This window comes from Nilaparvata lugens, chromosome 3 (assembly GCF_014356525.2).
Source record: "Nilaparvata lugens isolate BPH chromosome 3, ASM1435652v1, whole genome shotgun sequence".
NCBI lineage: Eukaryota > Metazoa > Arthropoda > Insecta > Hemiptera > Delphacidae > Nilaparvata > Nilaparvata lugens.
The window spans coordinates 2,181,350-2,205,697 of NC_052506.1; the positions used below are offsets into that span (position 1 = coordinate 2,181,350).

The 24,348-nt window shown below is 33.9% G+C and overlaps 1 protein-coding gene and 2 long non-coding RNA genes across 5 annotated transcripts in view; 2 read left to right on the forward strand and 1 right to left on the reverse strand.

Moving 5' to 3' along the window:
- Positions 1-7,444, forward strand: part of LOC111058109 — a 49,147-nt gene extending 41,703 nt beyond the window's left edge. For 2 of the 3 annotated variants that reach the window (XM_039422600.1, XM_039422601.1), the window contains exon 4: positions 348-7,444. In XM_039422600.1, coding sequence (XP_039278534.1) covers positions 523-4,653 — 4,131 coding nt within the window. In that variant the 5' untranslated portion in view covers positions 348-522 and the 3' untranslated portion in view covers positions 4,654-7,444. The remainder of the gene's footprint in view (positions 1-347) is intronic. The other variant, XM_039422602.1, reaches the window with a different exon arrangement.
- A 6,875-nt stretch (positions 7,445-14,319) lies between these two features.
- On the reverse strand, positions 14,320-15,336 carry LOC120350164. The gene is made up of 2 exons (XR_005570665.1): positions 15,212-15,336; positions 14,320-14,727 (listed from the first exon to the last, which is right to left on the reverse strand). It is a non-coding gene; the product is annotated as an uncharacterized LOC120350164 (long non-coding RNA).
- Positions 15,337-18,479: 3,143 nt separating this feature from the next.
- On the forward strand, positions 18,480-19,495 carry LOC120350165. Its single transcript, XR_005570666.1, has 2 exons — positions 18,480-18,602; positions 19,089-19,495. It is a non-coding gene; the product is annotated as an uncharacterized LOC120350165 (long non-coding RNA).
- The last annotated feature ends 4,853 nt before the right edge of the window (positions 19,496-24,348 follow it).

Sequence of the window (24,348 nt, forward strand, 5' to 3'; positions counted from 1 at the left end):
ACAGCTTTAGGCAGATTCCGAAACACAAGGAAGCCATTTTTGTACTTTCCAATTGTATTTGGAGAAGTTTTGCTCTGAAAGTGGTCACCCTCTATATGTTTGTATTTCCATTGAGTCTAAATACAATCAAAATATATTAAATAAGTAGCCTAAATAATCGACAATGCAAAAGCTGAATCATATTCTGCAGAGTCAACAAGCATAGAATAAACAATCTTAAGAAAATCTAATAGAATAATCAATCTTCATAACCATTCTCAGCTACAAGTAGCCTATTATTACAATCATTCCAATCTCCATGGATCTCAATTTCTACCATTTTCAATAATCTCTACATCATTTTTCAGGATGATTGGCTGCATGCATGGCCGACATATGATTCCAAACCCCTCCGTATTCTACTTGGAACAGGATTGTAACATAAATTCTGAATTTCACTGTCTAGTATTAAGTAAGTAAGTTATGTCATTATTATCAAGTCAGCGTTAATTGTTGATTTTCTGAATTATCATTATTTTCAAAATGGATGCCAGTGTGAGCAATCACAGAGTCATCATGGAATATTTGCAGATTCCTTCAGAGAATGATTCACAAATTTCACAATCGAATGACCCCACATCAAAGGATAAACATCTTTATTGTCTGATCATCGAAGATAATCTAGAGTCTATGACCAAAAAAATGCTAGAAGAAGTTCACACACTTGTAACATCTTATAAGCAAAAAGATATTGGTGAATCAGTAGTCCCTGAACCAGATGATGCTGTCACAATGACTGCACCAGCTGATGTCAGAATGACTTCACCAGCTGATGTCACAACGACAGCAACAGATGATGCTGTCACAATGACTGCACCAGCTGATGTCACAATGACTGCACTAGCTGATGTCACAATGACTGCACTAGCTGATGTCAGAATGACTTCATCAGCTGATGTCTCAACGACAGCAACAGATGATGCTGTCACAATGACTGCACTAGCTGATGTCAGAATGACTTCATCAGCTGATGTCTCAACGACAGCAACAGATGATACTGTCACAATGACTGCACCAGCTGATGCCACAATGACTTCACCAGCTGATGTCACAATGACTGCACCAGCTGATGCCACAATGACTGCACCAGCTGATGCCACAATGACTTCACCAGCTGATGTCACAATGACTGCACCAGCTGATGCCACAATGACTGAACTAGCTGATGTCACAATGACTGCACCAGCCGATGTCACAATGACTGAACCGGCTGATGTCACAATGACTGCACTGGCTGTTGCAGTCACAAAGACTGAGTCTGTTACAGGTCAAATATCAACAGACAATTATTGCCAACAACTGGTGATTGCACCAGAAAACATAGAGGTCACAGATAACAGTCAACTTGAATCAAATGGAAAAATCTATGGTAATGCAAGTGTTGAGAAGATTTTTGAAGATTATACAAAATTCATTCTCAAAGACAATGATAATGAGGGGTACACATCTAATTCCAGAGGTGATGCACTTAGTTTTGGTTTGCAATATCTGGCACCAGCATTGAAGGATACATCAGTTACGTCACTCAACCTGGGATGGTGTGGCTTGAGCGGCCCAACAATCATTCATTTCGCAAAGAACTTGCACAGCTCAAATTTGAAGAAACTGATATTGTGTGCAAATGATGTACAGGAATATGATGAGAGAGTTTTCCAAAATGCATTCAAAGATTCTGGAATAGAATGGTTGGATGTGGAGGCTGATCCAATATGTGATCCTCTGTCTTCTTATGATGACTATGATGGTCCCCCAAGTGAACTTGATATGGATTATCTTGACCAATGTCAGAACAATCCTGAGAGAACTACACTCTATGTACAATACAAAAAGCAAATTTTGGAGAATGGGCCATACTTTCTTTCACCAATTTTGAAAAGTTCGTACATTGAGAATCTTCATATGGGCGGTAACAGTTTGAGTTGTGATCATATGAAGCTGTTTGCTCCAAGCCTGATGGAGACGAAGCTGACTCATCTGGATTTGGGTCACAACAAATTAGGCTATGAAGGTATCAAGTATTTGGCTTCTGCTCTGAAAAACACTCGAATCACTCACTTGAATCTTCAATTCAACTCACTAACATGCAATACTCTGAAAAATCTTGTGTTTGCTCTGCCAGAGACAAAAATTACTGATCTCAATCTCAGTGGCAATGATATTTGCTGCAATGCCTTTTATTTAGCTTGTGTTCTGAAAAACACTCAAATATCTGATTTAGACCTGATGTCTTGTGATATTACTAAAACCAGTTATTTGAAACATTTAATCAAGAACTGTTTTCAAATTTCATCAGAAGACAATGAAATCAATGTGAGTGGTTATAATTTGTGTTCTGTTATTCTGTATAATATATCATGGAAAATCAAGGAAACAAATATTAGAGATCTTAAACTTAGCCATATTGGCATCAATAATGATGACCTTGAATATCTGTGTCATGGTTTGGTGGGCTCAAAAGTGAAATTACTCGATCTAAGTAAGAACAACATGAATTGCAAAAGTGTGCAAATTCTGTGTGGTGTGCTTGAACACACTCACATTTCTCATTTGGATCTAGCCCAAAACAGAATATCTTGTGATGGTATCAAGCACTTGGCACAGGTTCTCCCAAGGACTAGAATTTCGAAATTAAATCTGGCTGAGAATGGGATCACCTGTATTGGTGTGAAACATCTATTCAAACATTTAACACAAATTGTGGATCTCACATTAAGTAACAATGGGATAGATTGTGGAGGTGCTCAACACTTGGCTGAAGCTTTGAGACAATCTCAAATTACAAAATTGGAACTATACAAGAACAAAATAGGATTTCCTGGTTTAAAGTGCATCACTGATTGTTTGAGAGATTCTCAACTGACTTATCTTGATGTATCCAATAATCCTCTGACAGCTGATGACATTGAATATCTAGCTAGCAACTTGGAGAACACCAAGATTCTTAAACTTAATCTTCGTGGCTTGAAGATTTCCCGAAAGACTGCCTATCGAATATGTGAAACAGTTGTGAGTTGCAGCAGAAAATATTCGGCTAATATTTACATGGACTCAGCAGATGATGATTTCATTGATGAAATAATTGCTCCACCTGTTGTTTATGAACCTCCTTGGCTAGAAACTCGTGAAGATATTCTGAGGGAAGATCCTTTTGCCTATGAATATGATGATGAGGAATATTGGCCTACTGTTGAGGAATCAGTAGCTCAAAATGAGCCTGCATCTAAAAAAGATAATGAGCTTCAATTGGAGAATGATATTCTTCTGTTCAGGTTCCCTGGTTACACTCTTGAAAATACTGTCACAAAAAAGAGGAATAGGATCGATCATTTCATAAAAAATGTTTGTAATGGATCACAAATCACGAAGATAATTGTAGATTCTTCGTTGATGGAAGATTATGGAATATTGAGTGGAGCATTTGATGGAATCAATATCAGTGAACTTAGTTTGTTCAATAGCAGTAACTTGGATGACAATTTTCTCCAACTTTTTAGAAACAGTAATATAGCTGAATTTATGTTTAGTTATCAGCAATATTTTGTTGATGATGATTTGAATTTTCTGGCAAAATCTGCTCATTTGAAAGTTATTTCATTGAAGCTGGGAAATATAAAGAATCCTCATTTGTCCAGTTTGAAGTCAGCACTTCTGAGTAGTAGTATGAGGTATCTCAACCTCAGTGACAATAAACTGGGAGATGACGAATTTGACATGCTAACACAAACTTTGACAAATTCCAGAATAATTTCATTGAATCTATGTGGTAACAACTTGGGGACAAGGAGTGTTGATTTACTAGCAGATGTGCTTCCCAGCACCAAAATCACCTTCATTGATCTCAGCAGAAATAACCTGTGTTACTCGGAATTGGAATGTCTGACAAGAGTTGCTGAGAAGACAGATGTGTGTTGGATTGAGCTGAGTGACAACCACATTGAGAGTGCAGAACTGCCGGCAGGTGTCAGCCTATCTCCATACATAGTGCCCAGGAATGAGACTCCACATGTATTCCAAATGAGGTACGACTTCAAACGAATAGTGGCGTTGAATGCAGTTGGTGGTGAGTTGGAATTTGTTCTTCCCAGGACGGATGAAATCAGTTTTACAAGTCTCAGTTGTTATCCCAGATTGGTGAAATCCCTGATGGAAACACCAGACTCCAACATCCATTTGTATGATGTGTTCTACATGGAGACCAAACGGCACGACATTGGAGTTATGAATGCTATCAACAGGTTCATGAAAGAAATTAGCCAACGATTCATGGAGTTCTTTGACAGGTGTATCATCGAGCTAGGAAAGCTGTTTAGTTGTGACTGTTTCATAGACCTGGTGAAGGCATGTGATGAACTCCAATTGATTGATTGCGTTGAACATATCCTCTTGCACAGGGCTCTGTTCTATGTTGACACTGAGCAAAATACCTTGCATCCATTCATCTATAGGATGCTCCACAAGTGTGGCATGCCTCTTTACAATGAAAGCCTCGAGCCCAACAAGAGACAGCAGATTGTTGACTACTTCTCGAAGCATGCACAAATTGATGGTGCACAAGAATTGATTGACTTGTTGTCAGACAAAGAGGTGTCTTGCAAGAGGATGAGACATGTTTGAGAGGAGCGAAAGAGAGTTTGAGAAAATCATAAGTAATTTATGGTGCAAGATCCAAGATCCATGATGGTCTTCCTATAGACCTTTTAGGTGGAAAGTTTGCTTTAAAGTTGCCCAAGTTTGACAAACAAACAATAGTACACGAATGTTCAGTACCATATGTCAACCAGCGTCCTAATGACCGTCCTACAGACCTTGGGTGGAAAGTAGGCCTACTTATATGTTGCCCAAGTTTGTCGAATGATCAGTAGAGCACGAATAGCAAGTAGGTACATCAACCAGGGTCCTATTGATTGATAAAATACAAGCTAATAATACTAGTAGTCAGCTAGTTTCTGAAGTAGGAAGTTATCTGACAGCTACCTTGTGTTGTAAATGCATTAAGCCCCAGGGATCAAGTAACTGAAATTACCACAATATATTTGAAACTGAGATTTTCAAGGTGTAGGTTCTAACTAGTAGCATTGCACATTGATGTAATAAAGTGTAACATTAGTGAAACAGTAGTGTAACATCAGTGTAACATCAGTGTAACATTGGTGTAACACTATTGTAACATTGGTGTAAAATTATTGTACCATTAGTGTAATATTAGTAGTAGCCTAGTCTGAACTTGGATTAGAGCTCAAGCTGGGTTTGGATGTAACATTGGTGTAACACTATTGTAACATTGGTGTAAAATTATTGTAGCATCAGTGTAATATTAGTAGTAGCCTAGTGTGAACTTGGATTAGAGCTCAAGCTGGGTTTGGATGAACACAGAATTCAAATATGTTGGAATATTCTACTCAATCAAACCTCAATTTGAATATTGTTAGGTATTCCAATGCTTGATGCAATCTAGAATCAACTGGATAATATCGGTGGACATTCCTATGCAATTATATAATATAGACTTTTGTGTGAACTATTCAGAATCTTCATCAAGCTATAAATATAATGTCAATAGAACATTCCCAGGAAGCACCTATTGATAGGGAAAAATTTGCCTCTAAATAATACTTATTGTGTGTCAACTGTTTTTTTTTAATTCAATGAAGGACATTATTTCTTTATTTGATATTGATAGGAAATGTGACATATGTACAATGGAAAATTTCATGAGATAAATGACAAATACTGTAGAATACAAATAGATGCTATTTTATTTTTGTAAATTGTCAATTTCATTTGGTGTCCAGAATAATTTTGATGAAGTCTCGTTTTGAGGTACTGCTAGTACACTAGTACATTCATGTATACTAGTATAATAATATTATGATATAGAATACGACTGATTGATGACTGAGGAAATATCATAATAATTATGTTTCATGGCGAAAAAAATAATATTTTCATTACGATTAACCTGGAATATGTGTTGTGTGATTCAATATTCTTAATATTGAAGTATATTTTTGTTTTTACCTCAATTGTATTTGTATACTGTATTATGAATTATATCATTATGAATATTCTCAATATAAGATAGTATATAAGAGACTTAATAATAAGAGCCTAACTTAAAAGACTGTGATGTATTTTTACAAAATGGAAAGTTATTCAAATGATTATCTTCAGTTCCAAATGAGAAGTATCCAATGAATATTTTATAAGCATAAGAAAATGTTTGATGGTATCTGCAAATATTCAATTATTAGCCTATTTGTCATTCAAAGTAGCCTATTTCCTTGAAAGTATATACCATACATTGAAATCTTGTTTCCAACTCCACAAATTTGTAATGTCAAATGGAATCAGTTTTGTGGAATAATCTATGTATAATGTTCTAATGTCTAGATATTGTGGAATATCTAGCATTCTGGTATTATTATGTTGATCTTGACTATTCGATTGATGACGTCTATTCAAATATTGTACATTGAAAATTATTAATCATTCAATTAATGCAATCATGAAGTGACTATTATACTTGAAGTAAATAGATTGTTCGAATTTCTACAGATCTCATTTGTGAAACTGTGAGATCATATAAATATAAAAATACTTTAAGCAAAGGCAACTCTATGATGCCCGCATTATTGATTCAGTTGTTTTATTGAAAGTGTTATTCATATTAAATTTTATTCTTGAATTGTAGTTTATTATTATCATTTTCATGCACTGTAATTAATAATCGTGGGTTAAGTGGAAGAGGGGGATCTTATTGTCTCAATTTCGCCCACATTACTTTTGAAATTGTGAAGTGTAAATGAAAGGGATTTATGTATCTATCTATCTGACATTTTCATATGTATCTGGTACCATTTTATGTACCTTTCCATAAATTTCTTATGATGTACCTTGTTTTTCTTAATGCATTAAACGTATATAAAGTTTGAAGAAACATAATAGATATTTGTTTATCTGTTTAAATAGTGTCTATTTGGAGTTGAGTTATTGTTATAATATTTTATGAGTTTAAATTGGTAATAATGTGTGTTTACTTGGAGTTGAGTTATTGTTATAATATTTTATGAGTTTAAATTGGTAATAATGTGTGTTTACTTGGAGTTGAGTTATTCGTTATAATATGTTTTGAGTTTAAATTGGTAATAATGTATCCAAATTAGTTATAGTTATGAAAATTGGTGAGATGGAGCGGAAGTTCTATTTTTCAAATAGCTAGGTTATAGTTTTCAAAATCGCATTTAAATGATTATTTTTTGTTCGTTTTGAAAAACATTATAAACTATCATTCTTGTTTGTCTCAATTCGAATTCAGAAAAGAAGAATCTCTGTAATTTTCTTGTATAATTTTTCAAATCAAATGTTTTGTTCGTCAAAAATAAACTATTCATTGTTTCTCATATTATTGGCGTTGATTAAAATAATTTCTTCCAGATCCTCATCATATTATCATACTGTTATCTGAAAGGTCAATTTACAGTCTGAGGCTATAAATATAAGCTATCATACTGTTATCTCGAAGGTGAATTTATAGCTTGATGCTATAAGTACCTCAGGCTATAATCCTGAAGCTATCATCTCGAGGGTATATACTTATAGTCTGAGGATTGGAAAAGATTTAAAACTTAGGCATTTCCAGATTGGAGCGAGAAATTTTTGTTTGTGTAGTTGAGAAGTTGATATTGTGGTAATTATTCATATTGAATGAAAAAGACTAAGAAATTGTCAAAAAACCACTGATTTATTGATAATTAGAAAGACCGGTTTCGGTTATTACACCATTGTCAATCTCTGATAAACTCTGACAATGGTGTAATAACCGAAACCGGTCTTTCTAATTATCAATAAATCAGTGGTTTTTTGACAATTTCTTAGTCTTTTTCATTCAAAAGGAGCGGGAAATATTGACTAATTATGTCGAAGATTATATCAGATTAGATTTCTTTATTTATGTATGTTACAATATATTTTTGTAATAAGAGAGAGATTTCGTGTACACTGGACAAGTTTAATGCATTTCTACAGTGAGGTCGATGTTTTTTAATGACAGTGGAGAAAGATAGAAGAGGAGCGTTGTCGATTCTTTGCCTTTCCACTGTTTTATATAGAGGATAGCTGATACCAGTATATCTGATGTACTATTAACTGTTTATTCTTGTTTCAAATAATCAATTACCTATATTTTATTTGTCAAGAAAAATATTTTCAAATGATAACACATTTTCATATGAGATTGAATATTTTGTTGAAAAAAAATTATGTTTTTTTACATTTTTGGAAAACGATATGGCGGTTTTGCGGAGTTAAAAAAGAATAGCATATCTGCTTTGTTGAATGATAGACAAGGATAGCAACACCAATGTTAATTGACCGAACGAAGTGAGGTCTAAGATTCAGGTCGACGGTTTGGCATTTCTCTTAATGTTTAAATGTTTATATATTTATATGCTGCGCATTTACGGCGAAACGCGGTAATAGATTTTCATGAAATTTGACAGGTATGTTCCTTTCTAAATTGCGCGTCGACGTATATACAAGGTTTTTGGAAATTTTGCATTTCAAGGATAATATAAAGAAAAAGGAGCCTCCTTCATACGCCAATATTAGAGTAAAAATCAGACTATAGAATTATTCATCATAAATCAGCTGACAAGCGATTACACAGATGTGTGGAGAAGCCAGTCTATTACTGTATTAATTTGTATAAGGTCTATAGTTTCAATCAAAAACCTTGAAGAGATATGCATCTTAAAAGTCATCTCAAAGTTATTAACAAAATGTCAATAACTTAATCCATATATTATATTCTATTAGATTGAACGCAAGTTGACAAACACATGTTCATCATGTGTATGATAAGTTATGTTCAATCTAATATAATTTATAAGAATTGAGTTATTAACATTTCGTTAATAAATTTGGTCTAATCGCAGCTTTAAGGTCTTTGGTTTCAATATTTTGTTTCGCAGTCATAGTATTATTATGCGTGTCCATCAGTATCAATATTCTCACATTCGAAAAAACTAATTTAATAGGTGAATAAAAATAAACAAATGAACTCAATAATGCTGGAGAAATTATAATATTTTTGATTCTAAAAAATCAGATGGAAAGATTATCACGGAACTGGATGAATATTATATAAATTCTGGAATAGAAATATATTCTATTCATTGTTTAAATTAACATAAATATTAATAAATTATGGAATACAAATTCAAACGTGAACTGATTTTGTTAACATTTAAAACAGTTGGCATCAGGTACTTGTGGATGAGAATACTGGGTGAGGTCTACTGTTTACAGAACTACTAGTATATATGAGCCCTAGAAAGAGCGAAAAGCTGAAAGGTGACTCCAGTTTCACTCACACCTTCACGATAAATTTCCTCAGCCCTTCAATCAGTCTAAATCCGGAGACTGAAAAGACACCGGCGAACTATAGTGAGGTCCACGTTATAATGGCAGTATTTGATTCACATTGGTGTTGCTATCCTTGTCCATCATTCAAAAAATATTTCGCTCTCTCGCTCTCTCTATCTCTCTGATCAGAGCTTCCTGCTATCTTATATAATGATTTATCTGTAATTTTCCAATCATCTACCAATTTTTTTCCTCTTAACTGCATTAATTAAAACTTTTTCAATTCAAGTTATGTTAGATTAAGTTATCAAATTTTTCTTGTTAGTCATTCAATCTCAGCTGTTTTTCATGCATGAAATCGAACCGGTAAACAGCTGTTAACAGAACATATGATTCTCATTACAGCATACTCTACTGTAATGAAACCATAATATGTTTTCTTTACAGTCGAGTATGTTTTCTAGTTCCAAAATAGGAACAGCAAAACTGCTACAAAAAAAAGAACACCTTCAGCGCTCCAGGTGGAAGTTTTGTCAACTTCCACAAAATTCCGGACTTGGGATTTGTAAACTAGGTTATGTTTATAGAATGCATGTAGTAACTTCAGTACAAGTAGGTAATGTTTTCTATTTCTCAATTATTCTTCTTCATATTATTAAATATTACCTTCATATTTCTAGATGCTATTCAATTTCACTCCAGTCATCTCAGAAGCGTTTATCCCCTCCCTCCCCCTGTCCACCATCATCCGTTGGCAGCTTCAGTTTCAATTTCAAAACACAAATTCCATTCTGTAGAACCAAATTGGGTTGTGTATTATTGCACCTACCTCAACTCTACAATTTCATTTTCGAACACAAATTGCCTGCACAGTTTCAGTATTTCAATTTGAAACAACCCGTCACTCATTAGCTTGTACTAGATGTATTCATTTTGGAAACGGCGGCATAAGAAGATAATTATTTTATGGAGTTGTGTATCAAGTTGAGACGATACTGTATCATATTGTGTTGATACTGTATCATTTGTTGTGAAACTGTATAAATTTGTAGTGATAGTGATACTATGGAGAAAAGATAGCATAAGAAGATAGCATCAGATATAATATGCCATGGTGTTGTGTATCAAGCTGAGATGATACTGTATCATGTGTGGTGATACTGTGTATCAATTTTTAGTGATAGTGATACCATAGAGAGAAGATAGCAAAAGAGTATATGCCATGGTATAGGGCGAATATGTTCCATATTTCAACGTTGACTCAAGCTGATATTCCAAGTAGTTATTTTTCGTGAAGCTATGTGACTCTGGTAGTCTCTCATACTGTGCCGTTCTCACACTCTCATCCCAACAAAACAGTAATAATAGACAGTAGTCGACAGTCATCGGCTTGAGCAAACAAAAAATTGACTTGAAATTTGGAACATGAACTACCTATACCATGGGATATCTTCTTATGCCATCTCTTCTCTAAGGTATCCCCTTAGATGATACAGTATCATCACCCATGATACAGTATCAGCACAATATGATACAGTATCAACACAATATGATATTGTAATGTAGCCGATTATTTGACATGAATTTTCACAATCCGAGAGCATCCATTGTTCAAAAATTAAAAGTGTCGACGACGGTGAAAAATCATGACAAGTAAAATTGGACTGAAAAATATATACCTCTTGGCAGTCGGTTACGAGGATGGGACCTGCAACTATCTACAGCAGATAATCGGGCCCGACTCTACCCCTCTGTTCCGAGACACCATTTTCCTGGTTCAGTGAGTTGCTAATATTATCAATTTTTTATTATATAATATATTATTCATATTTTTTTTATTGAAGGCAAATCCTGTAATTATTCTATTGTTTGTTTAAAAAGTTTTTTTAATATTATTTTTCGCCAAACTGCACAGAAAGCAGCTGTTTTCCAGTCCCTACGTAGATCTGAAAGACATTGTTTGCAGACGACTCTCGTCTGACGTCAGAACAGGTTTCTTTCCGGCCTAGGCCGGAAAGAGTACCCTTTCCGGCCGCTAACATGGAACTGAGAAAGGTGATCAAAAAACTATTCATTATTTGTGTTCATCATCCAATAATAAAAACATTTATAATAATATCATATTATTGTCATTTGAAAGAATAAAAAAGTATAAAATCAACTTCCAACATAATTGAACATCATCTTTTAGGTTATTTAGACAAATCAGAATAAAAATAAAAATACTTGGACAATTTCCTGATATTCAGATCACCTCAGATTTGCTAGAGCTATCACCTTCCACTTCTGCTTTCGGAAGTGCTTAGTAAACAACTATTCTCATATATATATATATTGTTTATTTTTGTGTGTGGCGAAAAATAGTGTTCGCACCACGGGCAAAAATGTTTTTCCGGCTATCAATCCGGCTTGAAAACCGATTTCGAGCCGGAAAAATCTCATTTTCTGCTCTAGGTACGAAATATACTATATTTAAGTTTCCAGTTTCATATTGAGTTACAATTTAATTTCAATCGATTACTTAGTTCTCCAAAATATAATCTGTTTTGTTCATTCTTTTAAAATATAGTTCCTTTCTCATGAGTTATAGAGTTGGATCAATTTAACCTCTCGCAAGCCAAGCGATTCCCCCCTTTTATAAATTGTTACTATAATACCAGCTCATTACCATAATGTCTAGCTAAATTTATTAAGTCAACTTTGAATTAGTTGATCACTCTCACAACCTTAAATTACCATCGCAATACCTTTCATAATATTACCCTAATTACCATTAAACTTAATCACCCCATTACAATATAGTATCAACACAATATGATACAGTATCATCTCAAGTTCTCAACTTGATACACAAGACCATGGCACATCTTCTTATGCTATGTTTCTTTCTGTTATAACATTGTAACTTCAAAGCAAAAATTTTATTATTAATTACCGAAAATTTTGTAAAGTTGACAGCTACAAGACTTAACCTATTTCGTACTATGTGTAACATTATCTAAATTTGGGAGAGGAATAACACAAGGTTACCTTATTTTTTCTCTCCCTATCATTTCGATGATGTACTTATTGTATGAATCAATAAAGAATTTAGAATAAATGAATGATACAGTATCACCACAAAATGATACAGTATCACGACACATGATACAGTATCATCTCAACTTCATACACAGCATATTATCTTCTTATGCTATATTTTTTCTCTGATATAACATTGTAAGTCCAAAACGAAATAAAATCTGGTGTAGCGCACTCACACAACTTTCCTTGCCGTTATGAAAATCGATCACCTGACGCTAGTGTTCACGCGCATCTGAAGTCTACTATCAAAGATCTGAGCCAGCTGGTGACAGGACAATAACGCTGGAGACAATAAGTCTGCTATCTCTCCATAGTGAATGATTCAATAAAATCAACAGTTGCCAACAGTTTGCAATTGAATAATCACATTTTCTGGAATTTCGAGCTTATTTTCAATTTTAGGTGAAGATGTTACTCAACATTAATTGAAGAGATTTCAATGCTCAATCTTTTCCACTTGAAATTTTCCGTTTGAATTGTATCTGAAGCCTGATAATTGGGAATCTAAAATCGAAGTTTGCATTGATGGGGCGGAGCTCCTGACATTTTTACAGGTATGAGACCTGTGGCAGTTGATAGAGCTTATCAATGACTATTCTAGGTATAAATTTGATAGAAATCGTTGGAGCGGTTTTCAAGAAAATCGCAAAAAACCCCGTTTTTGACAACATTTTCGCCATCTTGCATTGCATTTGATCGAAATTGTTCGTGTTGGATCCTTATATTGTAAGGACTATTGTAAGTTCCAAATTTCAAGTCATTCCTTTAATTGGGAGATGAGATATCGTGTACACAGACACACATCACTCACACACACACACACACACACACACACACACACACACACACACACACCACACACACACACACACACACACACACACACACACACACACATACTGGAACAAGGTAACAAACGGGGAGGTGAGAAATGAACATACATTGCGGGGAGGCTGATTTACACACATTCACACACATGTTGGAGACTTAATTTTTGTTTTAGAAAGTATATTAATATGTGTTCAATGCAGTTGTAACTTTTTTTTCTGTTAACTTGAAAAAAAAATTACGCATTAAACCTACGAAAAGGGGAGAAATGTGTGTACACTTTCACTGAACAAACCGAGGAGAAATGTGTGTACACTTCCACTGCACAAAGCGGGGAGAAATGGTGTGTACACTTCAAACCCACATTCTGGGGAGGAATTGTGTGTTTAGTTTAACTTACAAAGCGGGGACAAAACCGGTTCTTAACACAAGTTCTGGCTGCAACACTTATTTCGATATTTACTATTCTATTTGATCATAGAATACAATATCGTATGGGTCTTCGAAAGCCAGTTACATGCACGTTGATTTTTGTACGATTGTTTTTGCCATCCTTATGAATTCGAATAAGTGCAACTTGTCAAACATCATCTGTTTGATCTAATAGAATTTTATAAGGACGGTAAAAAATCGATGTGTATGTAACTGGCTTTTACTAAACAGGCTTCACGAATTACAATACGATAATAGGATAGTTGATACAATACATGGTTTTAATTCAGATTCATTCATTGATTGAAATAAAAGGAGATTCCGGTGTCGATAGCATCGAAGTCACCAGGCTGGTCTGGATCATTTATGAATTTCTCAGTATGCAGTATCCACTCAGCAGCTCTTATACAAACACAAACATTAGTTTCGTTTTACTTGGAATAGTAAGACATTATGTAACCAACCCCATTTGAGTAATCTCAAATAAGACTGCCTAACAAGTAGGAAGCAATGCTGGTCATGAGGGCCAGTGAATATTTTGGCAATCCTGGTTGAAATAAAATTTAAGCCAAGTCCGATTGAATCTTATATTTTCAACATTAAAAATCAATTTCATTTCTGAAGTTACAAAATATTCAGTTTACAAGTTTTGATTATTAAATCTATGTTAGTAACCCGGTAGGCCTACAACTGAAGCTTCAGTGTGATGTGGAATCGTAGATAAGCGACGATTAACGAAGTTTGAAACTCATAAAATTCGATGGACTTGGTTGAATTAGAAGCCGAATTGTAAAACAAGTGTTCTGCTTACCCCACTTCGAATTGTAAATTGAAATTTGACTTTCATACTGTACTGGAATTCCAAAAATTTGGTTGAATTTGCTTGAGTTTATGGAAAATGTTTAGTCTCCTTCATCCTGTATTTATCCTGGTATTATATTTGTCCGGTCATTCAAAATTAATGGTAAAATAAAAAAAAACCTGTTTGGAACAAAAGAAATAGAATAAAATCTAATAGATACAAGCATCATGTTGATGTTAACCAGAGTGGTTAACATGCAATGTTGGACAGGTTAATTACAGGATACATTCTGTAGAAACATGGTACCGTAAGAACAGCGGTAATAAAATATTATTATGACAAATCTCAAATAATTTAATAATAATAAATCTCAGAGGAATACGGTAAAATTAGTAAGCAAAATAGTTCATATGAATAAAATAACAAAAGGAAATTATAAAATATCAGAAGGCTTAAATCAGTTACACATGGAGGGATAAAGTTGATTCAAATTCTAACAGCTTCTTTACGTTATTTGATAAATTTCAAAATAGGATGTAATCAAATTATATTGAATTTATAGATGATAAAGAATTAATTAATGAAAAAACTAGGCAAATATGAGATTTTCGATAGAATAGCAGAATAACCTACAACATAGAGACAGTTACAAGTATAACTTACCCAACTGGGGTTATTCAAATATAAAATTCAATCAGGCATTGTAGATTTACATTTATGCTACTTTAGCATAATTTAAAGAAAAATTTTGTAGAAAATTTAGATATTTCATAATTCAAATCACATGCTACATTTTGAGATGCCACAGCTAGGCCTTTTAGAACAAGAAGAAGAGGAAATCGCTGGCTGGTCAACCGACAAGGCTTCGTCCAGTTGTACCAATCCAACAAATCAAAATTATTAACTAGAAATTTAATAAATGGATATTCAAAGTTATGTCCAAATAAGGAGAAAATAAAATAAATAAAATAAAATTAAGTAAATAATAAATTTTTGGTACAAACCTCCACAACTGGGGGTATTTAATTTAGGAACCAAATTGTACCAGAAATTTATTCAAGATAGAAGTTAAATAAATAGAAAAGGAGAGTAATTGGTCGGCCGCCCAAAGAAAATGGAAAGTAGAGTGAAGAGAAAGAGAAAGAAGAGAGATCATTGTCAATTGATCAGGTCGACAAGGCTCAAAGAAGAAAATAAAATCTACAAGCATTGGACAAAACTTCAAAAATCCAAATTACCAAAGAGAAAAGCAAGAGTTAGCATGAGTTACCGAGAGAAAACTGAGCAATGAGTTTAGTGAGCAAATAACACATTATCAAAATAACATATACAACTAAATTGATACACTGTAACTTACTTAGTTACGAAGCAATAATAATTACAATTCTTAAATATACAGTACATTCTTCATCATACCATGTTACAAGAAATCAAGTGACACAATAATTGTGCAGAATCACAAGTTTCCAAAGAACACAACAAAATTTTACACAAATAGAATAGTTACAAGAGTAACTACCACAAACATATGGGTGCGTCCACCACATATGTGTATTACAATAGAAAAAAATCTCATTATGAGAAAAGTCTACTTAAGGATTATTTCCCATTTTAAGTTGACTCACATGTGCTCGTCGCACAAATTTTTGTCCATCGGTTGAAAATAATTTCACACTGACTGGACTAATCCATTCTTTTATCAAATAAGGTCCAGAATACCTGGGAAGTAATTTGGCAGTAATCTGATTACATGCTTTACTAACAGGATTTGATTTTAGGAAAACAATATCACCTATCTTATATGGAATTGGATTTCTATACATATCATACCTCTTTTTACTGGAATTATGAGACTTCAATAAGTTATGATAAGCATCTTTCCATATTTTGTTAGTATCTTTAACAAACTTCGTTGGTAGTATATCATCAATTTTCCAAATATTGTTTATAGGATTATTAACCTTATGACGAACATCAGTTCATGAGGAGAAAACTTGCTACTCTCATGGAAAGCACTATTGAATGCTAAGGGAAGCCACTGTAGAGTTAAATCCCATTTATTCTGTTTGTCATGATTAAAGCTAATAAGACAAGATTTTAAATTACGATGTATTCTTTCTACTTGGTTAGGTTTAGGATTATATTCTGTTTGAGTTATATGCAAAATTCCCTTTTGGAAACAAAAGTTTTTAAAGAAATTTGATTTAAATTGAGGACCGTTATCAGAAACTACATATTTAGGGACACCAAAGTTTACAAATATTTTCTGAAGCTCCTTACATAAAGACTCAGAGGTTGCTTTTCGTAATGGAAGTAGCCATGAATACTTAGTGAAAGCATCCATACAGGAGAATATCATGGTGTTACCACTTGTTGTCCTTGGTAATGGCCCTACAAAGTCCAAGAACATTTTTTCCATTGGTTGTGAAGCAATAGATGAACAAAGATAACCATAATTAGTTTTTTGTGCTGGCTTACTCAATGAACATAACTTGCAGGACTTGATGAAAGCAACTAGATCTTTAGAAATACCCTTCCAAATAAATTTTTGTTTTATTTTGTTTAGTGTTTTCAGAAAACCAGAGTGACCGCCATAGTAGTTTCATGATAATATTTGAAAATCATGGGCTTCAAAATACTAGGAAGAACAATCTTGGGTTCCTGATTATTTCTGCTATTATAAAGAAGTACCCCTTTAGAAATAGAATATGGAAAAATATCTTCTCCAGATTCCTTCTTATTCATTATCTCTATTATGAACGGATCCCTTTTTTGATAATCAGAAATCTCAGTAAAACATAGTGGAAAGTCAGATAGAGCAACGTTACACAAAGCAGGAGAATCAAGACTTTTAAATTCATTAGGAGAAACATTATCAGTAGATTCCTTATCAGGATTTTCATCAAACATCCTACTTAGATATCAGCAATCACATTATCAGTACCTTGATATGTTTGACATCGAACTGGAAAGAACTTATTCTAAGAATCCCCGGCCTATCCTTCCTAATGGCTTGGGATTCTTAAGTACCCCTTGCAGAGCACTATTGTCAGTATGTAAAGTAAATTTCGTATGCTCTAAGAAATATCTAAACTTTTCAATACCAAATAACACAGCAAGTGCCTCTTTTTCATACGCCGAATATTTCCTTTCTAAAGTGGATAATGTTCTGGATGCAAATGCTATTGGGGCAAGAGTACCGTCATAATCCTGACTCAAGACACAGCCAATACCTACACTAGATGCATCTGTTTCCAGAACAAATCTACGATTAAAATCGGCAATTTAAAACAGGAGGCTGGGTAATTATCATTTTCAATTTGTCAAATGCTTGCTGGCATTCAGTACTCCAAATGAATTTTACATCTTTCTTTCGAAGTGCATTTAATGGGGCTGCAATGGTTGCCAGGTCGGGAATGAATTTATGGTAAAAATTCAACAAACCAATGAATCTCTGAATGTCTTTCACCCTTTTCGGTACAGGACTGTTTACAATGGCCTTAGTTCTATCAGGGTCGATGCTAATAGAGTTGTGAGAGACAATGTGTCCAAGAAAAGATATTTTTGGAACACAAAATGAGACTTTGGTAGGATTAACAGTTAGACCTGCACTACGAAGACGGTTGAATACCTCTCTCAGTACTTCTAATGTGGTTCTGCCTTTTAATTTATATGGAAATCTTGGTTGAAATTGAAGTATAATTTATTTAGTATGGTTACTGAGAGAGAGCTTAGTACGGAGCAATTATTTTCATGATTTGTATTTTGTACCGTATTGAATTGTTTCACTTGCTATAACCATCGATTTTGTAATCATGGAAAAACTAAATCAGACTATTTCTGATGAAATTGATCTGAGTAAATTTTTTAACTCAGAAAATTATTCCTGATAATTTCTAAAAGGCCTAGCTGTGGCATCTCAAAATGTAGCATGTGATTTGAATTATGAAATATCTAAATTTTCTACAAAATTTTTCTTTAAATTATGCTAAAGTAGCATAAATGTAAATCTACAATGCCTGATTGAATTTTATATTTGAATAACCCCAGTTGGGTAAGTTATACTTGTAACTGTCTCTATGTTGTAGGTTATTCTGCTATTCTATCGAAAATCTCATATTTGCCTAGTTTTTTCATTAATTAATTCTTTATCATCTATAAATTCAATATAAAATTTGATTACATCCTATTTTGAAATTTATCAAATAACGTAAAGAAGCTGTTAGAATTTGAATCAACTTTATCCCTCCATGTGTAACTGATTTAAGCCTTCTGATATTTTATAATTTCCTTTTGTTATTTTATTCATATGAACTATTTTGCTTACCAATTTTACCGTATTCCTCTGAGATTTATTATTATTAAATTATTTGAGATTTGTCATAATAATATTTTATTACCACTGTTCTTACGGTACCATGTTTCTACAGAATGTATCCTGTAATTAACCTGTCCAACATTGCATGTTAACCACTCTGGTTAACATCAACATGATGCTTGTATCTATTAGATTTTATTCTATTTCTTTTGTTCCAAACAGGTTTTTTTTTTATTTTACCATTAATTTTGAATGACCGGACAAATATAATACCAGGATAAATACAGGATGAAGGAGACTAAACATTTTCCATAAACTCAAGCAAATTCAACCAAATATTTTGGAATTCCAGTACAGTATGAAAGTCAAATTTCAATTTACAATTCGAAGTGGGGTAAGCAGAACACTTGTTTTACAATTCGGCTTCTAATTCAACCAAGTCCATCGAATTTTATGAGTTTCAAACTTCGTTAATCGTCGCTTATCTACGATTCCACATCACACTGAAGCTTCAGTTGTAGGCCTACCGGGTTACTAACATAGATTTAATAATCAAAACTTGTAAACTGAATATTTTGTAACTTCAGAAATGAAATTGATTTTTAATGTTGAAAATATAAGATTCAATCAGGCATTGTAGATTTAAATTTATGCTACTTTAGCATAATTTAAAGAAAAATTTTGTAGAAAATTTAGATATTTCATAATTCAAATCACATGCTACATTTTGAGATGCCACAGCTAGGCCTTTTAGAACAAGAAGAAGAGGAAATCGCTGGCTGGTCAACCGACAAGGCTTCGTCCAGTTGTACCAATCCAACAAATCAAAATTATTAACTAGAAATTTAATAAATGGATATTCAAAGTTATGTCCAAATAAGGAGAAAATAAAATAAATAAAATAAAATTAAGTAAATAATAAATTTTTGGTACAATTATTTCATTATGTCCATTATTACAATAGATCAATTCAGATCCAGTTAGCTGTTAGAGTAATATAATTTAATTACATTCTATACTCACTGTTCAGATCAGCACAATGTTTATAGCCTACTGTATGCAGTGAGTATAGAATGTTACATTCTATACTCACTGACTGAATATTTATACTGTGTAATAGATTTTATTGATTGTTGCAAAGATTTTAAGTCAATGATTCAACAGGAAATCCATGGTAATATTCAACGATTTCAACCTAATGAATTAGATTGTTGTATGACAAAATTGAAATCCCGACAACGTAAATAATTCAGTGAAGTTAACTGTACAAGGTTACTTTTTCTCGTATTTTATTGAGTGATAATGGGAAATGATTTCTGATTCCATTTGGATTCAACCTTTTGAAGTTTGAAACTTTCAAAGCTGGAATTTTTTTTTAAACTAGAACTTTTAGGGCCGGTTTCCGAGCTCAGGATTTAGCTAAGTCCCAGACTCTAAACAGCAATAGTCAGAAAATTGGCTTTCCAAAAGGTCAGCTTTTATAACAGAAGTCTTAGTTTTTATTTTCTCATTTCTATAATTGGAAACGTTTTCCTTGACGGAATAGACATTCCTGAATAATTCAAAATAGCTGAAACTTTACACTATTTTCTCTTTATTTTTTTTGTGTTCAATTTTCTAGTTTTTCGAGATTTAATTCAAACGTGACTATGACAATGACTGCGACTATGCCCCGTCTTGGAAAACCAAATTTCTGACTCCAGCTGTTTAAAGTCTTGGACTCAGCTAAATCACGAGCTCGGAAACCGGCCCCTAATGTTTTAAAATGTTCATGTTTGAACTTTTCAAGAGTGTTTAAAAGCTTCTAAAAACCTTTACCTGTGAGGCAGAAGTATTATTATCTTAGTAGGTACATTTTTACTAAACATAACTTTATGATAATGTAAAAGCTATATTAAAAACTGCTGTAACTCCCTTGTTTTTGGGTATTTTCGAAAATGGGACTTACGCTTTAAAAAATTTGGGGTCGCTGAATCCAAATCCGAATATTTTGAGAAAAGTAATGAGTCATACTCTGAGCAAACGCGTCTGAAATTTGAGATCCCCTTGTGAAAGCCTTCGAGCTGCGAAATATGAAATGAAATGATCTGAAATATGATCTTCAGGAGACGGTATTCTGCCGTGTGAAACTAGCCTAAGAAAAACACGACGGCCTTGTTCACTCCCCACACCATGACTTCTCAGTAGCTTGACCCTAACATTTACATGATCCTAGAAAGTAGTCTACACCTATGTTCACAGAATAATTCAGAATAATGTATCCTATTTGAAAGAGTGGATGCATGCAAAAAAAAAACAACTTTCAAAGATCCATGTTCATCAAGCCTTCTGTTAACTGCAAGAGATATTCTGTATCTTTGTGAGTATCTTTGGGAGGCTCCTTTTCCTTTATATTATCTTTGAAATGCAACATTTTGAAAAACTTCGTATATATGTCGACGCGCAATTTAAAAAGGAACATACCTGTTAAATTTCATGGAAATATATTGCCGTATATCGCTGTGAATGCGCAACATATAAACATAAAGAGAAATGCACAGCCGTCGACATGAATCTTAGACCTCACTTCGCTCGGTCAATTATATACAGTGATGTCGGAGTAATGAGGGATTCCTTCTCTTTTCATATTATCCTTAAAATGCAAAACTTGAAAAAAACCTTGTGTATTAATACATCGACGCGCAGTTGAAAAAGGAATATTTCTGCCAAATCTCATAGAATTCTATCAACGCGTTACATACATACATACAGACAGACAGACAGACAAAAGAAAATCCGAGTTAAAACATAGACCTCACTACAATAACTAAATTATTATGATGTAACTTCGGTAAGAGTGGTAAAATTGTGCTCTCTCTTTCTAGAGTATCAACCGTGATTAGCGTAGCTTCAATTGGGAAATGATCAGATAAAAATTCTGGCACAATAGAAAATTTTCTAACTATTTGCGCTAATTCGACAGCCATGCAACATAGATCTATTACGGAAGCCCCTCTGCCTATAAAAGTAAAGTCTCCCCACCTATCTCCACTTATCCTTCTATTCATAATGATGAAATTAAAAACCTCACAGAACTCCAATATTTTCTTACCTTTCATATTAATCACCTCATCCTTTGACTCTTGCTTATTACTCAGTGCATTTCCCAATTCTATTACATCTGTTAATTCCGACATGTCCTGTCCATTTCCTATTCTACCGTTAAAAATCTCCAATTAAAATCATATTATTTCTATTATGCTCTTGCACTATCATAAACTCCCATAATGTATTGAATTCTCTCTCCCATTCCATGTCTCCTCCACCACTCAGGTAAATTGGAACTATATAATATTCATCCCGTTGTCCTGCATTCATGTGAATAACTTTCCTCTCAAGCGCATCGATTACCTTACAAAAACTCTCTATTCTTTTACTAATTTCTATTAACTTTCCTCCCTTTGCTCTACCTCAGTTTGATTCTCCAACTGCGAATTCCCAGTATAAATTGTAATCTGGAAAACAGTTTTCAAAATACAATTGCTTTCCTCTTTCAACAAACGTCTCCAATAGTACAAAAACATCATAATTACAAATAAAATTATATACTTGAACAATCTTACCACTTAATCCAGCCACATTGTACGCTACTATACTCAACTGTCCCTTCTCACACGGACTGACAGCGTTATCTCAGCGGTTGCGGTCTTCGTCCTCGCCGCCTCGCTCCTCCTCATCACACATGCTCCCGCTCACGGCCCGCATCACACTCTCATCGAACATGCTCCCGATCTTCTGCAGCCCATCCTCTCCCTCCGAGACCAGTCCATTCTCCTCATTCAGCGTGAAAACCCGACTATTCACGATTAAACGATCCACTTCAACCGATACTCTCCTCTCACTCCCGGAACTTGTTTCTTCAACTCGCCAAGCACCCGGAAAAGCTTCGATCGTCGTTTTCTTGTGTCGAAAGCAAAGTCTTTATGAATCACAAACTGTGTACCCTTCAGCTTCCTACTGTTTCTCGTGATGAAATGGATGTCCTGATCGTCCGGAAAATGCGCAATGATTGGCCCGTTATCTATTTTCTTGCCCAATGCATGTGCTCGATTAACCCAGGTACCTGCTCGTGCCCCCAAATGACTCACACAAAAGTCTTTGACAGTTCTCACGTAATCCACTGTTGCACATTCATATTTCAGCCCGCGAAAAATTATATTGTTCCTTCTCGATCTATTTTCAAAATTTTCCATCTTCCTGATTATGAGATTATTCTGAATTTTTTGAGCAACAATTTGATTTCTTAACTGTTAATTCTCGACAGAGAGTTTATTCACTTTTTCAATTAGACCATTTAAATCCACCTTTGTAGCTAGCAGCGCGAGTTTTCATCCATAGCCTTACTAAACCGCTTTTCAAAACGGTCAAATAGTGATTCAATAAAGTCTGAGTTCACATTACCGGAAGCTTTAACACTTGGGTCTGGAGCACGCTTTTTCTGTTCCATCTCTTCGAGCTCAGGCGAACTTTTAGCACGAGGACTCTTCTTAGCACTATCGTCCGGTGAAAAGTATTGTTAGATACTGTTCTTATTCATTCAGCTTCGAATATTTCGATTCACTTGAGAACAATTTCACAAATAAAAAACAAATTGATAATTCAATTTATTACGAAAGAACTTTTAGCTCTAGGTCTCTTTTTAGCACTACCGTCTGGTGGAAAGTATTGTTGGATACTGTTTCCATTAATTTAAACTTTGAATATTTCGATTCACTTGAAAACAATTTCACAAATGAATAACAAATTGATAATTCAATTTATTACGAAAGAACGTTTTAGGTTAAACATGCACTAAATGAACCGATTAAGCACGACCCGTCCGGAAACTTGAGATAAGAGAGCAAAACAATTCTGCGACCGCTCCGTTCAACAGCTCACTATCAACTCCTAATTTGAGAACATACGATTGAAATCGAAAAGTTGTCAGTGTAATTGGGGAATGATTTTAAAAAACCAATACTTTATTTTCCATAACTGTACTCATAAAAAATAATATGATAATATATTTTATATTCGAATGAAACGTTTAGTTTTTAAATAAAAAAATATTTTTGAGCCCCAAAATCCAATGGAGAGTTACCGAATTGCTTGATCAAGAGATTCAATTGATTGATGATAAAGTTCAATTGCGCCTTGAACATAGAGAATTTGATCTTCATCAAGTTCAAATGTTTGGAGACAAAAGTCGTGTTGCCAATACATACATAGAAATGATTCTCATTAATCATTCGTGAACAGTACAGGGGAAATAATTGAGGAGTTGGGTGGAAAAACGACCTGAGTCAAAAAATCAAGTTTTGTGTAAATTGAGTTTGAAATATTTAGTACACATCTTCATTATTTCATCAGAATGCAATATCCTTGCAAGTATATTTGAACTTTATTGATCTTTTTATACTATTTTCAATGCTATTATTCATAATTAGCCAGTAATCCAAGGCTA